Here is a 19,170-nt window from a genome sequence, read left to right on the forward strand (position 1 = left end):
TCAACAAAAAAGATAACTGGTATGTCTTTCATTTCCTAGGAACATCTGCATACTGTGGTGTTTTCCAAACAAAGATTTTTAGTGAAGCAGTATTTAGTCGTATGAAATTAAATCAAATGTGAAAAACTGGCTGTGCAAAAATTTGGGTCCCCTTGTAATTTTGCTGATTTGAATGCATGTAACTGCTCAATACTGATTACTTGCAACACCAAATTGGTTGAATTAGCTCGTTAAGCCTTGAACTTCATAGAAAGGTATGTCCAATCATGAGATAAGGTATTTAAGGTGGTCAGTTGCAAGTTGTGCTTCCCTTTGACTCTCCTCTGAAGAGTGACAGCATAGGATCTTCAAAGCAACTCTCAAAAGATCTAAAAACAAAGACTGTTCAGTATCATGGTTTATGGAAAGACTACAAAAAGCTATCTCAGAGGTTTAAAGTGTCCGTTTCAACTGTAAGGAATGTAATCAGGAAATGGAAGGCCACAGGCACAGTTGCTGTTAATCCCAGGTCTGGCAGGCCAAGAAAAATACAGGAGCGGCATATGCGCAGGATTGTGAGAATGGTTACAGACACCCCACACATCACCTCCAAAGACCTGCAAGAACATCTTGCTGCAGATGGTGTATCTGTACATCGTTCTACAATTCAGCGCAATTTGCACATAGAACATCTGTATGCCAGGGTGATGAGAAAGAAGCCCTTTCTGCACTCACACCACAAACAGAGTCACTTGTTGTATGCAAATACTCAGACAAGCCAGATTCATTTTGGAACAAAGTGCTTTGGACTGACGAGACAAAAATTGAGTTACGGTATATGGTCATAACAAAAAGCACTTTGCATTGCGGAAGAAGAACACTGCATTCCAAGAAAAACACCTGCTACCTACTGTCAAATTTGGTGGAGGTTCCATCATGCTGTGGGGCTGTGTGGCTAGTTCAAGAACTGGGGCCCTTGTTAAAGTCGAAGATCGGATGAATTCAACTCAAAATCAACATAATTCTTCAGGATAATGTTCAAGCATCAGTCACAAAGTTGATGTTACACAGGGGTTGGATATTCCAACAAGACAATGACCCAAAACACAGTTTGAAATCTACAAATGCATTCATGCAGAGGGAGAAGTACAATGTTCTGGAATGGCCGTCACAGTCCCCTGACTTGAATATCATCGAAAATCTATGGGATGATTTGAAGCAGGCTGTCCATGCTCGGCAGCCATCAAATTTAACTGAACTGGAGAGATTTTGTATGGAAGAATGGTCAAACATACCTCCATCCAGAATCCAGACACTCATCAAAGGCATCTAGAGGCTGTTATATTTGCAAAAGGAGGCTCAATTAAGTATTGATGTAATATCTCTGTTGGGGTGCCCAAATCTATGCACCTAATTTTGTTATGATGCATATTGCATATTTTCTGTTAATCCAATAAACTTAATTTCACTGCTGAAATACTACTGTTTCCATAAGGCATGTCACATATTAAAATGAAGTTGCTACTTTGAAAGCTCAGCCAATTATAAACAAAAATCCAAAGAATTAAGAGGGGTTCCCAAACATTTTCATATGACTGTACAGTACATCTGTGCATTACTATTTTAAAAAGAATAACCTTATTTATTCTGAAATAGTCTTACTCAGTTTAACAAACAAAACTTTTTTTTCTTTAGGTTTTTACCTAAAATCATGCAAAACTTTGGTCAGTCCAAGTTTAGATAAATGCAAATTCTCCACCTGATACACACACAGGTACACTCACCTCTGATGGGTGTTCTTTGCCAGCCTGAATTTGGCTTGGGGGAGCCATCTTGGTAAGATGTGTGTACAGTTGATGGTCTAAAGCAGGTTTTTGTAACATGTGCCTTTCACAAAGCTGACAAGAAACCGTCGTTTGACTCCTCAAGTCAGCTAAGATCGTGCCAGACAGTGATGGAATTCCCAGTCATCAGAGAACAAATTGAGTTTAATGTATTCCCAAGGTTTGGGGGTGACTGTTCGAGGAGGTGAAACATTCTGAGTGCTGCCTGATATTTTTTGAGCAGAGCTGATAAAGTGGAGGATTTTGTTCTACATCTGAATTCTTAAAGCCAAGTCATCTCTATGGCAAGGAGTGTGAATTTCTTTAAACCATCACCTTTCCCCCTTAAGCTTTTCTTCTATTTGTCTGTGTATAAGTAACAAATCAGCATTTTTATGGTACTAGTTCTGTATTTAGTAATTAGTATAATCTATACTTGTGTACATGTCCTCATCGTTGCTACTCTGCTACCTTATTCTGTTATCAGAAAACATTTGGTACCATTAAAAATATGCAATGAGCAGAAAGCAACACACTCAATGTGGTGTGATTGTATAAGTCTATAAAATTATAATGAATATATTGCCAGTATCAGAAGTATTGCCCAGCCGATGGTTGCTACTTTTCAGCCTTTTATCTGATCAGGATATGATAATCGGAATAAAAATCTCAATACTCTTCTTTATAGTGTCACCTAATTCTCCTTGCTGTGACTAAACCCCCCTCCACAAGTGGTTGAACTGCAGATGACAGACCCCTCAGACATTATACTGGTCTTGATGTTTCATCTCATGGGCAGTACGGACAAATGAAAGGTAACCAGGGGCTTGTGGTCTGTTTTCCTGCAGGATTCCCATCATGCTGATGATGTAACTTAATAAATGTATTTAAATGGGCTCTTGCAACTGTTTTGATGTTTTTTGAATGTAATGGTCCACGTAAGAATTGTTTAAGTTGCTTGGACAAAAAAATTGTGTTGCTTCACTACTACATGCAGACAAAGCTAAAAAGTGGTTGCAGGGCTACATAAACGCAGGCAATACATCTCATATTACATCAGAATTGTTCTCATATTACCCTGAACAGCAGCATTTAAATCTGAATGCAGTCTTTTCACAGTGTTAGCCATTAACATTGGGAAAAAGTCATTTCTTGTTTTCTTTAAAATATGCCCTGTATAACATGCCTTTCAAACTAGTCCAATATTAATAGTAAAACACTAACACCTCTACTAACAAATCCTCTTGAGAATGAAGCTTCTTTATAATTAAGGTGGCATTAAAAATGCTCGGGCGGCGCACAAATTCAAAGCAACAGCCATCTAGAGCGCTGCATTATTCGCTATGCAACATCCATAAGCAGAACAGCCTTCGTCTGTCACTGTGTCTTGTAGGATGGAAAGTTATTTTACACAGTGGCTTTCTTCACAGTACTTTAGTTATACTAATTTTCAGAAATTAATACATAATTTGTCCAGTGTGTCATGAAAATGTAAGGCTGTACCTTTAGAAAATCCACATTATAAAATGCTGGAGAAAAGAAATGCTGCGAAACAGAGCCATTGGGGTTAGCATCCAGTCACCAGTACAGAGTGTGGAAGGGGGCGTAGTCGGACAGCACTTGCTGCAAGCACGTCACAGGCACTTCTCTGCTGCTCAGGTCCAGCAGAGTATGGTGGCCGCCAGGGAGTGTTAAGGAAAGTGAGGCAGATCGAGTTGCTCCCAACTTCAACTGAGATGTAAGACAGCCACTGGTGTAAACATGTAGGCAGTGGATAAGGTTGATGATAGTTCATGAATTCACATGGAAATCCAGATGGTAGTGGAGGACAGGCAAGGAAAGATGGAAGTACCCGTATTCCCCACTGTAGTAAATGCTAACTAAGTTTCTTACAACAAACAAAGGTCTTGGAACACATTACCCCACACTTCAAATGATAGTGCTGCTGTTGTCTCCTACCTCAGAACCAGGTCAACATACAGGCCTTCAATGGCAGATCACAAGCCACGTCTATATATATTAAGGCTAACACCCCTCAATCCAAAAAATAAATAAACAGAAAGTGGCAATTGCTTCTCAGACACTGATAAGGTATACAGACACAAACTGGAGAAGGAATCAAGTGATCAACGAAAGCACTGGACTGCATTAAAAAAAAATACCTACAACACATAAAGAGCTGAGTAACTTGGCAAGCACAAGCTGCTTTATACCCAGCAGGTACAGTGCAGGAAGGAGTGGCACTGGATTAGAAACTTCTATGCTCATGGGCATAACTACACAAAGCAGGGAGTGGCAAAACATGTATAGCACCCTGGAGCATACAAGGGTGGTGGATTGGACACACATCTGAGGATGACACATTAAAACAACATGCATTGATCAGGAAACTAAACACTAAAAATCTGCACCCTCCACCCCACTAAGAAGGATATAGACAAAAAGGCAAAAATCTCCACCGAAGTAATTAGGAGTAGATTGTTTCTGCTTTATTATTATTAGTTCAAGTTCTTAAGTCCACCCAAACAAAGCCCCAAATCATGTGCAAGTTAAAAAGTTCTTACATTTTCATTTTCTGTAAGTTATATCGCTTACCACATTGTGAGCTCCCAACCATAATTTAACCAGAAGATGCAATCTGCAGGTACATTGTCCCACATTTTATCTAGAGATTGACATTTCACAAATGAGCATGCACACACACACACGCACAGAAGAGCACAGCCTACATATAAGATGCACATTCAGAGCACAACAATGCTAGCCTGCATAGATGAGACACCAATAATGTTTCACAGTACAGACGAGCATACACTGACTTGAGACCTGCATACAGACTGATGCCACCTGCACACGGGGATACACACACCGGAGAACACTGCTCTCTTCCTATCCCTCTTCCACTTATGCATTCTGGAAGCTTGCATTCTGCACAAAGCACATTGTCCTCAGAATATGAGACAAGGTTTAAAGAATGCAAGTGACACTTTTTATAATGAGTTATCATCTTGTTTTGGTTCTTTTATTGTTCATTCTTGTCACTTTTGAGTAAAACAGAACACACATGCTTCTGCACACACAGAGGCTGCACATTATGAGCTATACAGACCTTGCACTGCAGGCCCATAAGAGCATGGCTAAAGCTCAGCAGGGAAGAAAGACATGGTGCAGATACAGTCAAGTAATGCAAGGTTTCATTTGTAAAAACAGCATTCTTAAGGATTTTTAAAAGTATGGATTAGAAAGAACAGAGTTAACAAGCTGGCAGTCAGAAGGTTAAAGTGAAGAAGTCAGAGCAGAGTTAAAAATGCATCAGTTCATACAGCTACATTCGAGTTTCCAGAGTTAACATTGGTGGGACGAAACACACGACACAAAGTCCAACCCAAATAAGCCCAAGAATGAATGCTCAGGCTGAAAGCACAGAGGGTCAGGAACACTGACCATCAAATGCACAACAAGTGGCTCTAGGCTGAAGCCACACCGCCCAAAGCTAAAGGCCTCATTTGCTGCACCATTTGGACAGAAGTGGGGTTTACAGCAGCCGCCAGGTCTAGGGAGTGTTGCACTGTGCAAAACTGAATAGAAGGAGGGCACTCAAGGGATGGAGTTTAGAAGGTCTTGGAGGAAACTGTCCGGGTCAGTAATTTCTTCCAATAGCCCTAAAGTAAACAAAAATAATTAAACACACTTAATAAAATCTCAACAGGATGATGATAAAAGAGGGAGAGATCACTGATTCAGGAAACATTTATTTACCAGAAGCTTAAACTGACACTCACCAACAACATCCAAGAATTCAGAGAATGATTCAGCTGGCATAAGCTCCTCCTGGAAAGCCTTCAGAGCCCTCTCAGAGGCTTCATAAATGGGCATATCATTATGCCGGATGTACTCTGCCAGTGAGAAGGACCAGCCTCCCTCAGTGTTACTTGTTGGTACTTTCTGCAAGAGAACATCATTCATCTGAATGGATTGTGATCATTAAGCAGGTTATTATTATCTGTTGGCAGCAAACATCAGGTGATGTACCGGACTGATCACAGACTGGAGAAAAATGCAACTATTTGGTTTTTCACAAAATAACAGAGAAACAGCATCGTGGTGAAGAAGTAACCAGGACAGGGAAACTGCTAGGAGCATGTTTACAAAACACAACACAAGGGAATTATTGTTTTACCAGGGAAACATTAGCGTGCAAAGTTAGGAGGCGCCTTTATAGCTTCAGGCACACAGCAAGCTTTTTACATTTATAACATTTGTAATTATTTTAAATGCATATTCACATTCCATAATACAGAATACTTGGTAACACCAAGCAATACTCTTTAACTGAAAGTATATGTGCTTTAAAAAACTCATTTATGAAACCTCTTTCAGTATAACTGAAAGATTAACAAAAATGCTTTGCCATGCGTGCACTCACTTCTCCCTAACAAGGTATTTTCAGTGGTAAGCTTCCCAACATGTGAGAGTGTAAATATGTACAGTAATCTTCTGTAATTGTCATTTGCCTGCTGATATGGTCCACAGCAGATTAGACTTGACCAGGAATAGTTCAAGAAACTTACCAGTATTTAAGGGAAAAAAACAGTGTCTTGTAAAAGTATTCAGACCAATTCTTTAAATTTACTGAACAACAAATTCTACACAAAACTGTTGTTCTATGCTATTTCTAAACACTGAAAATCAGAATTCATTTAATATACTGTTTTATGTTAGAATAAAATCTCAAGTAAAAAAGGAAACTAAGTATTATACACAAGTGAAAACTATTACCTAACGACTACACATTTCCCTAACAACTGTCCTCCACCACTAAATCATTAAAAGTAACGGTTCCACACTTATGGCCTCATATTCAGGTTGTGAATCTGAAGGACAGCTGTGAAAATGAGGACTAAAAAGGGTCAAAAAGAAAAAGGGTACAGCACAATATTCAAGTGTTTGGATGTCGAGGAAGCAACATTTAACTGTCCAGCTGCTGCTTAGAAGAGGTGCTCCCTCAAAAAATGACCGACAGAAACACCAACAATAACAATGAGGGAGCGGCAGAATTCAGGAGTCAAGACTGGAGCAAAGATGCCTCAGTCTACCAAATTAAAAGTTCTGCATTACATTGGTTTCTGCGGAAAAGAAACATAAAAGAAGCCATAGCTCAAAAAATACATGTGAAAGCAGGCCTAAAGTTTTCCACAAAACACATTAGTGACATGGTTGCTATATGGAAAAATGCTTTGTGGTCAGGTGAGATCAAGTTTGAGGTTGCTGGCCAAAGTTCAAATAGATGTATGATGCAAAACTTAATGCTGCCCACACCTAAAAAATGTAGATTAAAGAACAGAGGTGGTAGTATTATGGTGTGGGGATCCTTTTCATTGGCAGTGACTGTGAATCTGGGTAAAACAGAAGGAATAATAGCTGGTGGAAAATATAAGGGAGTATTGAAAGAGAACTTGTTTCAGTGTGCTTTAAAAAAAAAAAAAAAAAAAGCTTCGGGGGAAAAGTTAATTTTAAGCAGGACAATAATCCTAAACACAATAAAATAACCTTGGTGTGGAACAAGGACAAAAAGCGGATTATCTTTCAATGGCCTAATCAAAGCCACGATTTCGGGGTGGGGTGTCATACTCCTCCAAGGTTTGCTATGTACCTAGAACTTGAGTTTAAGTCTACTACTACTAGCACTGTGTGACCATGAGCAAGTCACTTCACCTGCCTATGCTTCAACTGGAAAAAGAAATCATTTGAATCTCACATACTGTAAGTTGCCTTGTGTAAAGGCATCAGTCAAATAACAAGCAATAATAATATCAGGTCGTCAATGGAGCAGCTTACTCTTGAACATGCCATATACAATATTGTCCATGAATAAAACATTCTTGCATTAGATAAATTCCTGCTTTTCCTAGTGACTTGGTTTTTATTGATGATCAATGCAAAAAACAGTTTTAGAGGAAAGAGAATTCTTTTGAATTGAAACAGGTAATCAGTGAGAGAAATGTGAAATTTGAGTGTACAATATTAGATGTTTACAAGTTTCATTTCACGTTGTTCACTAAAATATACAAATTATTTCTGTGTTTTTTGTGAGATGTATCCGGCCCGTTAAAGTCCTAAGGTGCAAATGTATATGCTTTCTATCTTTTTGATAGAAGAGAAAGTGCAAACACCTTGTAAACAGTACTAAATCTTTCATTATTATTATTTCATAGATTCTCCTGTGTTGTTTAAGGGGGTGTCAGGCCCCTTCAAGGTTTGTTTTTTTAATCTCCACATGGCTAATTATGCATGCATAGGACATGTGCCTCCTTCTTTTATACTGACCTCATTACTTATGTTATATATGTTTCATAAAAATAAAATTTTGAGAACCTGCATTATTTACTTACCTATGCTGCCACCAAGTCCCACAGAGCTTGTAATGCAATCAGCATTATATACCAGGTAGGGGCAGGTTGGGGGCGGTCCCATCCAATGTTGGCTGTTCCAGCTCTGGGTGATGTCATGCTAGCCTTGCAAAGCATTATGGGGTACTGGATAAAAACTTCTAAACCAGCTGAACTATCTTCTTATAATATGCTACCGTGGCTGTCCATTTGTCTGTCCAGGATTTTAAATCACCTGTTGCTCGCAAACCGTTTGACCTATTGACCTGAAATTTGGTACACATATACTACATGATGTCTACTATCCGCTTTCAGGGTGATGATTGACCTCCAAGGTCAAAGGTCAACCCAGGAAGGTCAAGGTCAAAAATCAAATAACCTGTAGCCTGAAATTTGGTACACATATACTATGGTAGAACTCTGCACTACAGTTTTATATTAAAAGCGAAGAGTTTTGGAATTATTTTTATTCTTATTTTATTGTCGAATCGACTCTCGGCAGCGGGGCGGCACATGTGTACGGGCGCCGTTCTCATTCCCCACCACCTTCGCCGTCACTTCCCCTACCTCTTCATATCTTTAATCATTCTTGAGGCAGACTGAAGACTTAAGCCAGCTTAAGGGAAAAAAATTAAAGACAAAGTACCAAGTAATTGCAACACAAACACTGACTTAATCAGTTTTAACATGAAAAGATGCTGACAAAAGAAGAGAAGAAGCGGGCCGCTAGGGTGGAAAAAAGAAGAGCTACTCAGGAAGCAGCAAGTGCATCATAAACGTACAGAGAAAGAGTATGAAAACTATGAATGCTCAAGTCAAGTGTATTCACTACACATTACTGTGCAGTGCACCATTACTGGTTAGTAAATAATTCGATGAACAAGGGTGAACATGAATGCAGCAAATTTGCTGCAGATAGCACTTTGGCAAAATTCACTGATGTACACTATTCATAACATGCAGCCTTTGTCACACTAGGCAAAATAAACTGGAAATTCATCTTAGAATTGCACACCATAAGCAATACAGTAATCCCTCCTCCATCGCGGGGGTTGCGTTCCAGAGCCACCCACGAAATAAGAAAATCCGCGAAGTAGAATCCATATGTTTATATGGTTATTTTTATATTGTCATGCTTGGGTCACAGATTTGCGCAGAAACACAGGAGGTTGTAGAGAGACAGGAACGTTATTCAAACACTGCAAACAAACATTTGTCTCTTTTTCAAAAGTTTAAACTGTGCTCCATGACAAGACAGAGATGACAGTTCAGTCTCACAATTAAAAGAATGCAAACATATCTTCCTCTTCAAAGGAGCAAAGAAATCAATAGGGCTGTTTGGCTTGTAAGTATGCGAAGCACCGCGGCACAAAGCTGTTGAAGGCGGCAGCTCACACCCCCTCCGTCAGGAGCAGAGAGAGAGAGAGAGAGAGAGAGAGATAGAGAGAGACAGATAAAAAAAATCAATACCTGCCCTTTGAGCTTTTAAGTATGCGAAGCACCGTGCAGCATACTTAAAAGCTGCACACAGAAGGTAGCAACGTGAAGATAATCTTTCAGCATTTTTAGACAAACGTCCATATCGTCTAGGTGTGCGAACAGCCCCCCTGCTCACACCCCCTACGTCAGGATCACAGATAGTCAGCGCAAGAGAGAGAGAAAGAAAAGTAAGTTGGGTAGCTTCTCAGCCATCTGCCAATAGCGTCCCTTGTATGAAATCAACTGGGCAAACCAACTGAGGAAGCATGTACCAGAAATTAAAAGACCCATTGTCCTCAGAAACCCGCGAAGCAGCGAAAAATCCGCGATATATATTTAAATATGCTTACATATAAAATCCGCGATGGAGTGAAGCCGCGAAAGGCGAAGCGCGATATAGCGAGGGATTACTGTATATAATGAGAATATATATCTATCATAATGAGAAAAATATCTAGAATATATCGGGGCTGGACACTAATCGAGAACAATGCCATCTAACACTGGCCTCTCTAGGTCCTGTTACTTAGAACTGCTTACCTAGTATTTGGCGGATGACTTATAACATTTCAAAGATACTCGTACCATTGGTTACATTTAGTCTGTTAGCCCATGTTGTCAGACTATTATTCTAAATGAATACCATACCGAGGGAATATTTTTACTAATCTACCACAGAGAAAAATGAATAATTTTGAATCCTGCAACTAATAGCACTGTTGAGAGTAATACAGGCTTAAACAAGATTATAGTGATCCCTCGCTATATCGCGCTTCGCCTTTCGCGGCTTCACTCTATCGCGGATTTTATATGTAAGCATATTTAAATATATATCGCGGATTTTTCGCTGGTTCACGGATTTCTGAGGACAATGGGTCTTTTAATTTCTGGTACATGCTTCCTCAGTTGGTTTGCCCAGTTGATTTCATACAAGGGACGCTATTGGCAGATGGCTGAGAAGCTACCCAACTTACTTTTCTCTCTCTCTCTTGCGCTTTCTCTGATCCTGATGTAGGGGGTGTGAGCAGGGGGGCTGTTCGCACACCTAGACGATACGGACGCTCGTCTAAAAATGCTGAAAGATTATCTTCACGTTGCTACCTTCTGTGCAGCTGCTTAGTGAAGTGACATGCTGCATGGTGCTTCACATACTTAAAAGCTTGAAGGGCACGTATTGATTTTTGCATGTTTGTTTTTCTCTGTCTCTCTCTATCTCTCTCTCTCTCCCTGCTCCTGACGGAGGGGGTGTGAGCGGCAGCCTTCAACAGCTTTGTCCCGCGGTGCTTCGCATACTTAAAAGCCAAACAGCCTTATTGATTTGTTTGCTTTGTCTGTCTTTATGACAGTCTCTGCTCCTGACGCACACTCCTTTGAAGAGGAAGATATGTTTGCATTCTTTTAATTGTGAGACAGAACTGTCATCTCTGTCTTGTCATGGAGCACAGTTTAAACTTTTGAAAAAGAGACAAATGTTTGTTTGCAGTGTTTGAATAACGTTCCTGTCTCTCTACAACCTCCTGTGTTTCTGCGCAAATCTGTGACCCAAGCATGACAATATAAAAATAACCATATAAACATATGGTTTCTACTTCGCGGATTTTCTTATTTCGCGGGTGGCTCTGGAACGCAACCCCCGCGATGGAGGAGGGATTACTGTATGTAGCAGTTAATTCACAGATATGTGCCATACTACATTGTTGGTCTTGCTTAACTGGAAGAATTCTAACGTACCCCCTTCGCCCCCAATAATTATCAGGAAATTGACATATCGCCTAAAATTAGAGAAACAATGAACTAACTGTATATGTGTGGATCAGTGTTGAATTTCTGTTGAGTTTTGAAGGAATTTATTAATTTTACTCCAAACTAAGTCTCTTGGGCTTCTGCCTTTGTTTTCTTTTACGTGTGGTATTTTAATTTTCTTCAAAATGTGCTGATTTTTGCCTGGAATGTATTTGACATATTGTAATTTACAATTTATAAAACTGGTTACAATTTTTATTGTAATGTATATATTTTAAAACTTAATAAAGTGGAAGACTGAATACTTATGCAAATGGTACATTTTCTTTAATTAACAAAGACATCAAAAATAATTGACTTTCAGTGCTTTGAAATAAAATTATCACACAGCAAAATATTTAAGGTATGATTTATTATTTCATAAAATTACAGAATTTGTCAAGGGTCTGAATAATTTTAATATCAGTTATATGTGTTTTTTCTGTTGGTGTTTAATAAACAGTGTTTCTGTTGTGCCACTTTGTGTTGCATCTTAACTATACTGCATTTGAGTACTAGGCTTATAGGTGAAGGTGCTCTTTATAAGAATAAATTGAATATATGCTCTCTCAAAGAGTTTCAATTTTAAACCCACAGCACCTTTTTAGATCACTGCAAGGGTCTAATTATGTGCAGTGTCTGGCGCTGATGAAGACTGCTTTATGAAGTCAGCTTACCCCTTGTCAGCGTTAAATACACAAATCACTGACCACTGAATGCCAGACTTCACAACAGTTGTCATTAAAGAGTGCAGCCACACACCTACACATATTCTAAGTAAAGATACCTTAAACATTTTGTAGATGAGATCAACCAGTCCCCAAAACAGCAATGGCGAGCGGTAAACAGAAAACTCCTTGACTGTCTTATCTGTCAGTCTGCAGACAAAAATAGGAAAAGTGGGTCAGACTGGAGACAGTTCTCAGCAATCAGGTACTGAAAACTACATAGGAATGGTAAACTACACATCAAAAACAAGGGACCCTTAAACAACTATCACACAAAACAGTGAGACCCTAGAAGGTAGTCAGTCATGTAAGAGAGCTACCATTGAGCGGGCCGATAATTCTACAGAAAGCTAGAAAGAAAAAAAAAATATATATAAACATTTTTAAAAAGGCAGTATTTGTCAAAAGTACTATAAACAATTGTACTTTATTTGATTTCCTCTATTGTTCGGAGCCAAAGAGGTGGACAAGCATGTCCACTTGGGAACAGTATTCCAATACTATGCAGAATCTCACCTCCTACTTACTTGTCTTGACAAATTTACTCAATCAAGGTAACATATACTCTTAAAAAAAATAAACACACTGTATCATCAAATTAAACATATGTCAACAAATGTAAAACAATATATTTATTTATTTATATAGCACATTTTCATACAAAAAGTAGCTCAAAGTAATAATAATAATAATAATAATTCATTACATTTATATAGCGCTTTTCTCAGTACTCAAAGCGCTATCCACACAGGGAGGAACCGGGAACTGAACCCACAATCTTCCACAGTCTCCTTACTGCAAAGCAGCAGCACTACCACTGTGCCACCTGTGAGGACAGTAATATATACACTTCTGCATGCACTAAAATACTGGTGCATAAATGTGTTAGTGTGCAATGTTGTTCATTTAAAATATACATACGCACAGCCTGCCACAACAGCTGTATAGTTTCACTAATACACACACATACTAGAGTACAGGCCACTGCTCTAGTCTTCTGCTAGAATGCAGTTTGTACCAAGAAAGCCATCACTGTGGTAAATGAAAAACAGCCAGGATATTGCCAGGAGAGCAGGATTATCAGCTTCAGGAATTCAGCAAAACAAAAAAAACTTAACAAGTAGCAGTCAAGGGAATCTGACAAGCTAAGACAAAGGAAAACCCCAAGAGGCCCACTGTGTTTTGCAGTGGACAAATTCTTCCAAACAAAACACAGTCGTATTTAACACAAAACTTTAAAATACCACTATGACTCCACCAAACTGGCAGCTTGACATTGTGGCCTCTTTAACATCCCTTAACTACTGAAAGATTAATTAATTTAATCATTTTTTTTGTTTGTTATATAAAACGCACAAATATTTAAGTCTACAAAAAGTTAACAAGAAAGGAATTAAATGTTTTTTGTCAAGTTAGATATAGTAAAAAGTTGCATTATGAACTCACTCCAAAGATCATTTGCCCCTTAACCCACCCACTTTGTTTTACTTGGTGGCAGAACCGCTCTTACTTGTTGGCTCCAGTTGGTGACACCTTCCTGACATGCGCAGTAACAAGCAGACGCCGGAGGAAGTCTATACGTGTAGCCTTCCACAGCTCAGGTGGCAAAATATGCAGAGCTAACACAGTAAAGTAGTGGGGACCATCCACCTCAAAACAGCTCTCCACCCACTTGTCTTTAGGCTGCTCCAAGAAGCTTTGCAGATTCTTTTCCTCTCTGGAAGTTGTACGTGTCCTGTTTCAACATGCAAAATACACTATCAGTAAAATGCCAAATTGGGAATATCTACAAAGAACTAAAATTAGGAAAACTTCACAATGAGAAGGTGAAAAACTGTTTCTTAGCAATTCCAGTGAATTAAGCAGCTCTGCAATCCATGTTGGGAAGCTCACTCTACAAAGCATGATTCCACCCACACCTCTATCCCAACAACAACAACATTTATTTATATAGCATATTTTCAAAAAAAAGAGGTGTCACTCAAAGTGCTTTACAAGATGAAGAAAGAAAAGTTTATATAAAAAAAAACAAAACAAAAATAACATTTGGCAATACTAAATAAAGAATAAAGTAAGGTCTGATAGCCAGGAGGACAGAAAAAACAAAAACAAAAACATCAGTTCTACATCCATTCAACTTTAGGAAGTTTTCTGTCAAATGGATCCACACACATGATGGCCAACATTAGGAAGAAACAAGTCAGCAGGTGGCACTGCCATATACGCACGTGTTAAGAACATAGAGGACTGTGTGAATTATGTAAGGGATAAGATGGATGTTGCTCTCTCGGCCACCTCCACCTGTATCCACACTGAAGGACTGCTCCATGGCAAAGCGGAGGAAAAGTAGCTTGATGTCATGGATGTTCAATTGGTATGTGGGCTCCCGCTGGCCAGTACACTCTTGGAGATATGTGTTGTGCCTGTACAAAAAAAATATACATACAACAGAGATTAAAAAAAAAAAAAAAAAAAAAAAGTCTTGCTGACTATAATTCATTTTCATTAATGATGTATATTTATGCAAAAGCTTCAACACTCCTGATTAAACTGCTGTTTCATTGCATCTCTAAGTGAAAATTAATTCACATGATCTCTATAAGGTAAAAAACCTAAATATAAGATACAGTTGCATACTTAAACAAAAAAACAGCTAAAGAGATTTCAGGTTTACATATCACCTGGCCAAGCATGTAGCAAAGGCTGACTCAGGAACATGTGGCCCCCATACTGGTAGCAATCCATTACACTTTGTGTTAGCATTCTGTAAGGCAGCACTCTCCCATTCTTCTCTACCACGGGCAAGCCTAAATGGAAAATGGGTGTAATCAGTTAAAAGAAAAAAAAATGTTTTAAGTAAAAATAAGAATGCAATATTAAAACCTGAGGGGGCTACTCTACAATCCTCAGTTATAACAGAGAAGATGGTGTTAATATTTTTCTAAAACCATGCTGTTTAACATCCAGTTGACCTACCTCACAGCTGCAAGGTGGCAGTCATAGTGGACAATGTTAAAGTGTGACACAGTACTGTAGCCTTGCTGTTTGCGAGGCTTGTTTTCCATTTCATCCAGAGCTACACGCTTAGTGAAAGTATAGATACCAAGGACTTTGGTAGGCTGGAAAAAATATGATGAGAAAATTAGGAACAAAATATTAAGATAATTTTATTACCTGTGGAAATAAGTATTTAAGTGTTGAGGTGTAGTCTGCACTGAAACTCAGATGAAGGCAGATTAATACCAAGCACTTTAATGTTGTTATGACAGACCCCAACTTACTGCAACCCATGGTTTTGGTAGACCTGTTAGCAGTGGTAATGGAAAAAATAGCAGATAGCACTTTGGTAACAGCAGAACTACAGACATTTCTGATTCACAGTGACTGCAAGTAATTTTAATGTGGAGACTCTTTGCACAATTAATCTTTAACTGGATATGCATGAAAACACCTGCTATATGTCAGCACATATACTAAGCACATGCACACATATGTTGCATCTAACAACCTGCAAAAAGTTAATACACATATTTATTTGCCCTCCATTTTTATAAACTATCATGGACTAATCCTAACATACTGGGTAGTTCCTAATATGTTTAGATTTATTACCATCACTGGAGCAGTTGAGTACTAGACTTTTTGCATTCACATGTAACACTTTTACACACACATACATCACATCAATGCCTCACATCTTTTTTATTTCATACAATTCCTAAATGACACAACCATCCTTGGATACACACCTTATGCTGAACCACATGATCCAATAACTGGGACTCACCAGTGGCTGCCTCTTTATTAACAAATATTCAGGACCAGTACTAGCTACTATAGAAGATGGAAAGACCCATTATGCACAAGAAACAGGATACACATTAACATGAGCATGAGTAACATGACATAAAGTCATCTTTGGCAGCAGCAGAAACTTAATGTTCTGACTGGATTAATACAGCATTTCCCTTTAGTCTGTAGGGCTGGCACACGAATAGGTATCGCACAGGTTTAACTTAAATATTGTGTAAATATTAGGTTTGTGATCTGGTGGTCGGAGACACGAACACAGAATTCAATGCATGTTCTTCTGAGCGGGCTTTCTTTATTGCATGCGTGCTGTCTCTGTCTGATGTACCAAACCCGCAGTTCCTATCTTTCCTTTTTCCTTCTCCGGAAAACCAATCACCACACGATAAACGTCTTTGTGAAATTAAACGTAGTTATAAACTTACAGAAGACCACGGAGTGTTCAGAACTTTAAAAAAATCTTCGTTATGCATGTTTAATTATGCCATCCATTCAGGGTTGCGCCCATCCCAGTAAGCATTGTGTGTGAGGCAGGAACAAATCCTGAACATGACGCCAGCACATCGCAGGGTGAATACGAGCAATACATACACTAGCAGGGTTAATATAGCAGAACAAAACCCCACATCCTACATGACTTTGAAAGGAAACTGAAGCGCCGAGTAAACCCACCAGAAAAACATGCAAATTCAAAGCAAGGAACAACCGGGACCCAATTGCTGCGAGGCAGTAGTGCATCCTCTACGGCACTGTGCCCCCACATGATTAATACATGCTTTAATGCATTTCATCATGAAAATTATATCAAGTATTTATCTTAGCATTCTAAATGTTCAGGGAGCTGGAATATCATTAAATTAATGTATTGTGTGTGCTGCCTGCACCTCTTCTTAGTGCAAGAGGACGTCAGTTTAAGACACTTAAAACAAAGCATTTAATGTGCTACATAACTTATGACGGAGTTTGAGAAAATCTAGTAAATTAAATATTAATTTTAAGATGAAGTTTAGTTTACGATGCTCTACTTTAATAACAAATTACGAGAATAAAGTCAACATGTCAACTTTAATCTCAACAAACAGCGAGAATAAAGTAGAAATGTTGAGAATAAAGTCAACATGTCGACTTTATTTCGTCATAAGCGTTAAGATTAAAGTGGAAATGTCGAGAATAAAGTCAACATGTCATCACACTATTACAAAGTACCCAGGTACGTTACACAGTATTGAAAAAAAATAAAACAAGTACAACTTGGCTTGCAGTATTATCCAGTAGTATAGAAACAGTATTCACACATTTGAACATAATGGTCCACATTTGACCTTTTAAATCCAAAGTATCTCCAGACAACAGATGTGACTCCTTTTTCCAGCAAAAGTTCTTCTGTGTCCTCATTTTCAACTTTATCGTCTGCTACAGCTTCAGTTTCAGAATGTTCCCTGTCCACTTTCACCACACAATTCCTCCACTACCGCATGTACTCCGTTGCACGCCTGTTTAGCGTTGTAGCAGTGAAAAGGCGCCCCCGCACAACACCGGTGTAGCAGTGAAAAAGGTCCCCCTTAAACAGTTTCCCGCAGCGCCACGTTCCAAACATTGTTTAGGCAATTTAAATCGGTGTTGCGGTTTAAGAAAAATCATATCATAACAAAAATAATAAACGGTTTTCGGTATGAACCGGTATACCGCCCAGCACTAATTGTGATATATGGTTCGTTACAGTTTACTTTCTTCTCCTACTGCCATTAGCTATTACAGTGGAACCTCGGTTTGTGAGCATAATTCATTCCAGAAACGTGCTCGTAGTCCAAAGTGAATTTCCCCATACGAAATAATGGAAACTCAGATGATTTGTTCCACAACCCAAAACTATTCATATAAAAATGATTAATACAAAATATAAAGTAAAAATACATAAAACAAATTAACCTGCACTTTACCTTTGAAAAGAATCATGGCTGGTGTGAGTGAGTTTCTAAACTCTTGTGGGATTCCACCCAACGGGACGACATGCAGAAGAGCGTCCCAAAGCAATCGCAGTCTCCCAGCACTGTAGCAGTTTGCCGTAAAAGTGAATCCGAAAAGATCGCGGACATGCTATAAGCACCTGCCATCGATGGGTGATACAAGGAACAAGAAACATTGTAAATGCGCAGGGCCCTGCCTGACTGCTGTGTCTGTTTCAAGCTGAATAAAGCTGGTGTTGCTAAAGTACTGAAACTCAGCTTTGTGTTTTAGTGTGTAAGACGGGGACTCGCACGAAACAGCACACACGCACGCGCATGCGAGCACACGCACACACACGAAAGCGTGCATGCACACACACACACGCGCGCGCGCGAGCGAGAACGCACACATACAAACACAAGCACACGCGCACACACAGTCACAATGCTAGTGCTGTAGTAAACAGTATACGCTCGTATGGATGTTTACTATGAGTGAGGCACGCGACTCAGACAGAATAGGAGATGATTGCCCACAATCCCAGCGAGAGACAGAAGAACCATCAGCTCAGTTGTGATCACATGACGCTCAGCAGACAAAGCGTATACATACTACTCGTACTGCAAGACCTCGCTCGTTTATCAAGTCAAAATTTATCAAAAATTTTTGCTCGTCTTGCAAAACACTCGTAAACCAAGTTACTCGCAAACCGTGGTTCCACTGTATTTGCTTATCTGTCCACACTAACAATCCTGTTCCTAAATGATTGCCTTATGATATACCTTGAACGGACTTAATTCAGAATTATGTAAAACTGACACAGAATGTCAAAAAGGGGGAATGTAGAAGTACTTACAAGAAAAAGTTAGTTTGGAATTACCTGGTTTTATGTATTAACTGATAATAAAATGTGATGTCATCTTCATCTAAGTTAAAAGTACAATATAGTCAAACGGAATATGCATAGGCTAATAACACAATTATTGTCTTTCATTTTTTTAACACACCCATCAAACATTCACAGTGTGCTGCCATAAGTTTGCATTTACCCCTTTCACTTTTTATAATTTGTCACTTCCTTCTGCATCAGTTTTCACAGAAAATGTCATATCATTTAAAAATAGATAAAATTGAACATTGATAAAAAGAGACACTGATGATCAAATGTGTAGCACTTCTATGATGATGAATGTGTTTAGGACAAGGTAATAATCGTAAACTAAAACGAAAACG

The 19,170-nt window shown here is 38.9% G+C and overlaps 1 protein-coding gene across 1 annotated transcript in view; it reads right to left on the reverse strand.

Annotated features, from left to right (window-relative positions):
- Window positions 1-4,269: 4,269 nt before the first annotated feature.
- The window catches only part of ubr4 (ubiquitin protein ligase E3 component n-recognin 4), a 188,233-nt gene continuing 173,332 nt past the window's right edge, over window positions 4,270-19,170 (reverse strand). The window contains 7 exon segments of the mRNA XM_028807429.2: window positions 4,270-5,464; window positions 5,585-5,747; window positions 12,240-12,330; window positions 13,691-13,915; window positions 14,409-14,603; window positions 14,862-14,987; window positions 15,157-15,299. Of these exon segments, the coding sequence (XP_028663262.2) occupies window positions 5,400-5,464; window positions 5,585-5,747; window positions 12,240-12,330; window positions 13,691-13,915; window positions 14,409-14,603; window positions 14,862-14,987; window positions 15,157-15,299 (1,008 nt within the window). The 3' untranslated portion in view covers window positions 4,270-5,399.

Source organism: Erpetoichthys calabaricus, chromosome 8 (assembly GCF_900747795.2).
Source record: "Erpetoichthys calabaricus chromosome 8, fErpCal1.3, whole genome shotgun sequence".
Lineage (NCBI taxonomy): Eukaryota > Metazoa > Chordata > Cladistia > Polypteriformes > Polypteridae > Erpetoichthys > Erpetoichthys calabaricus.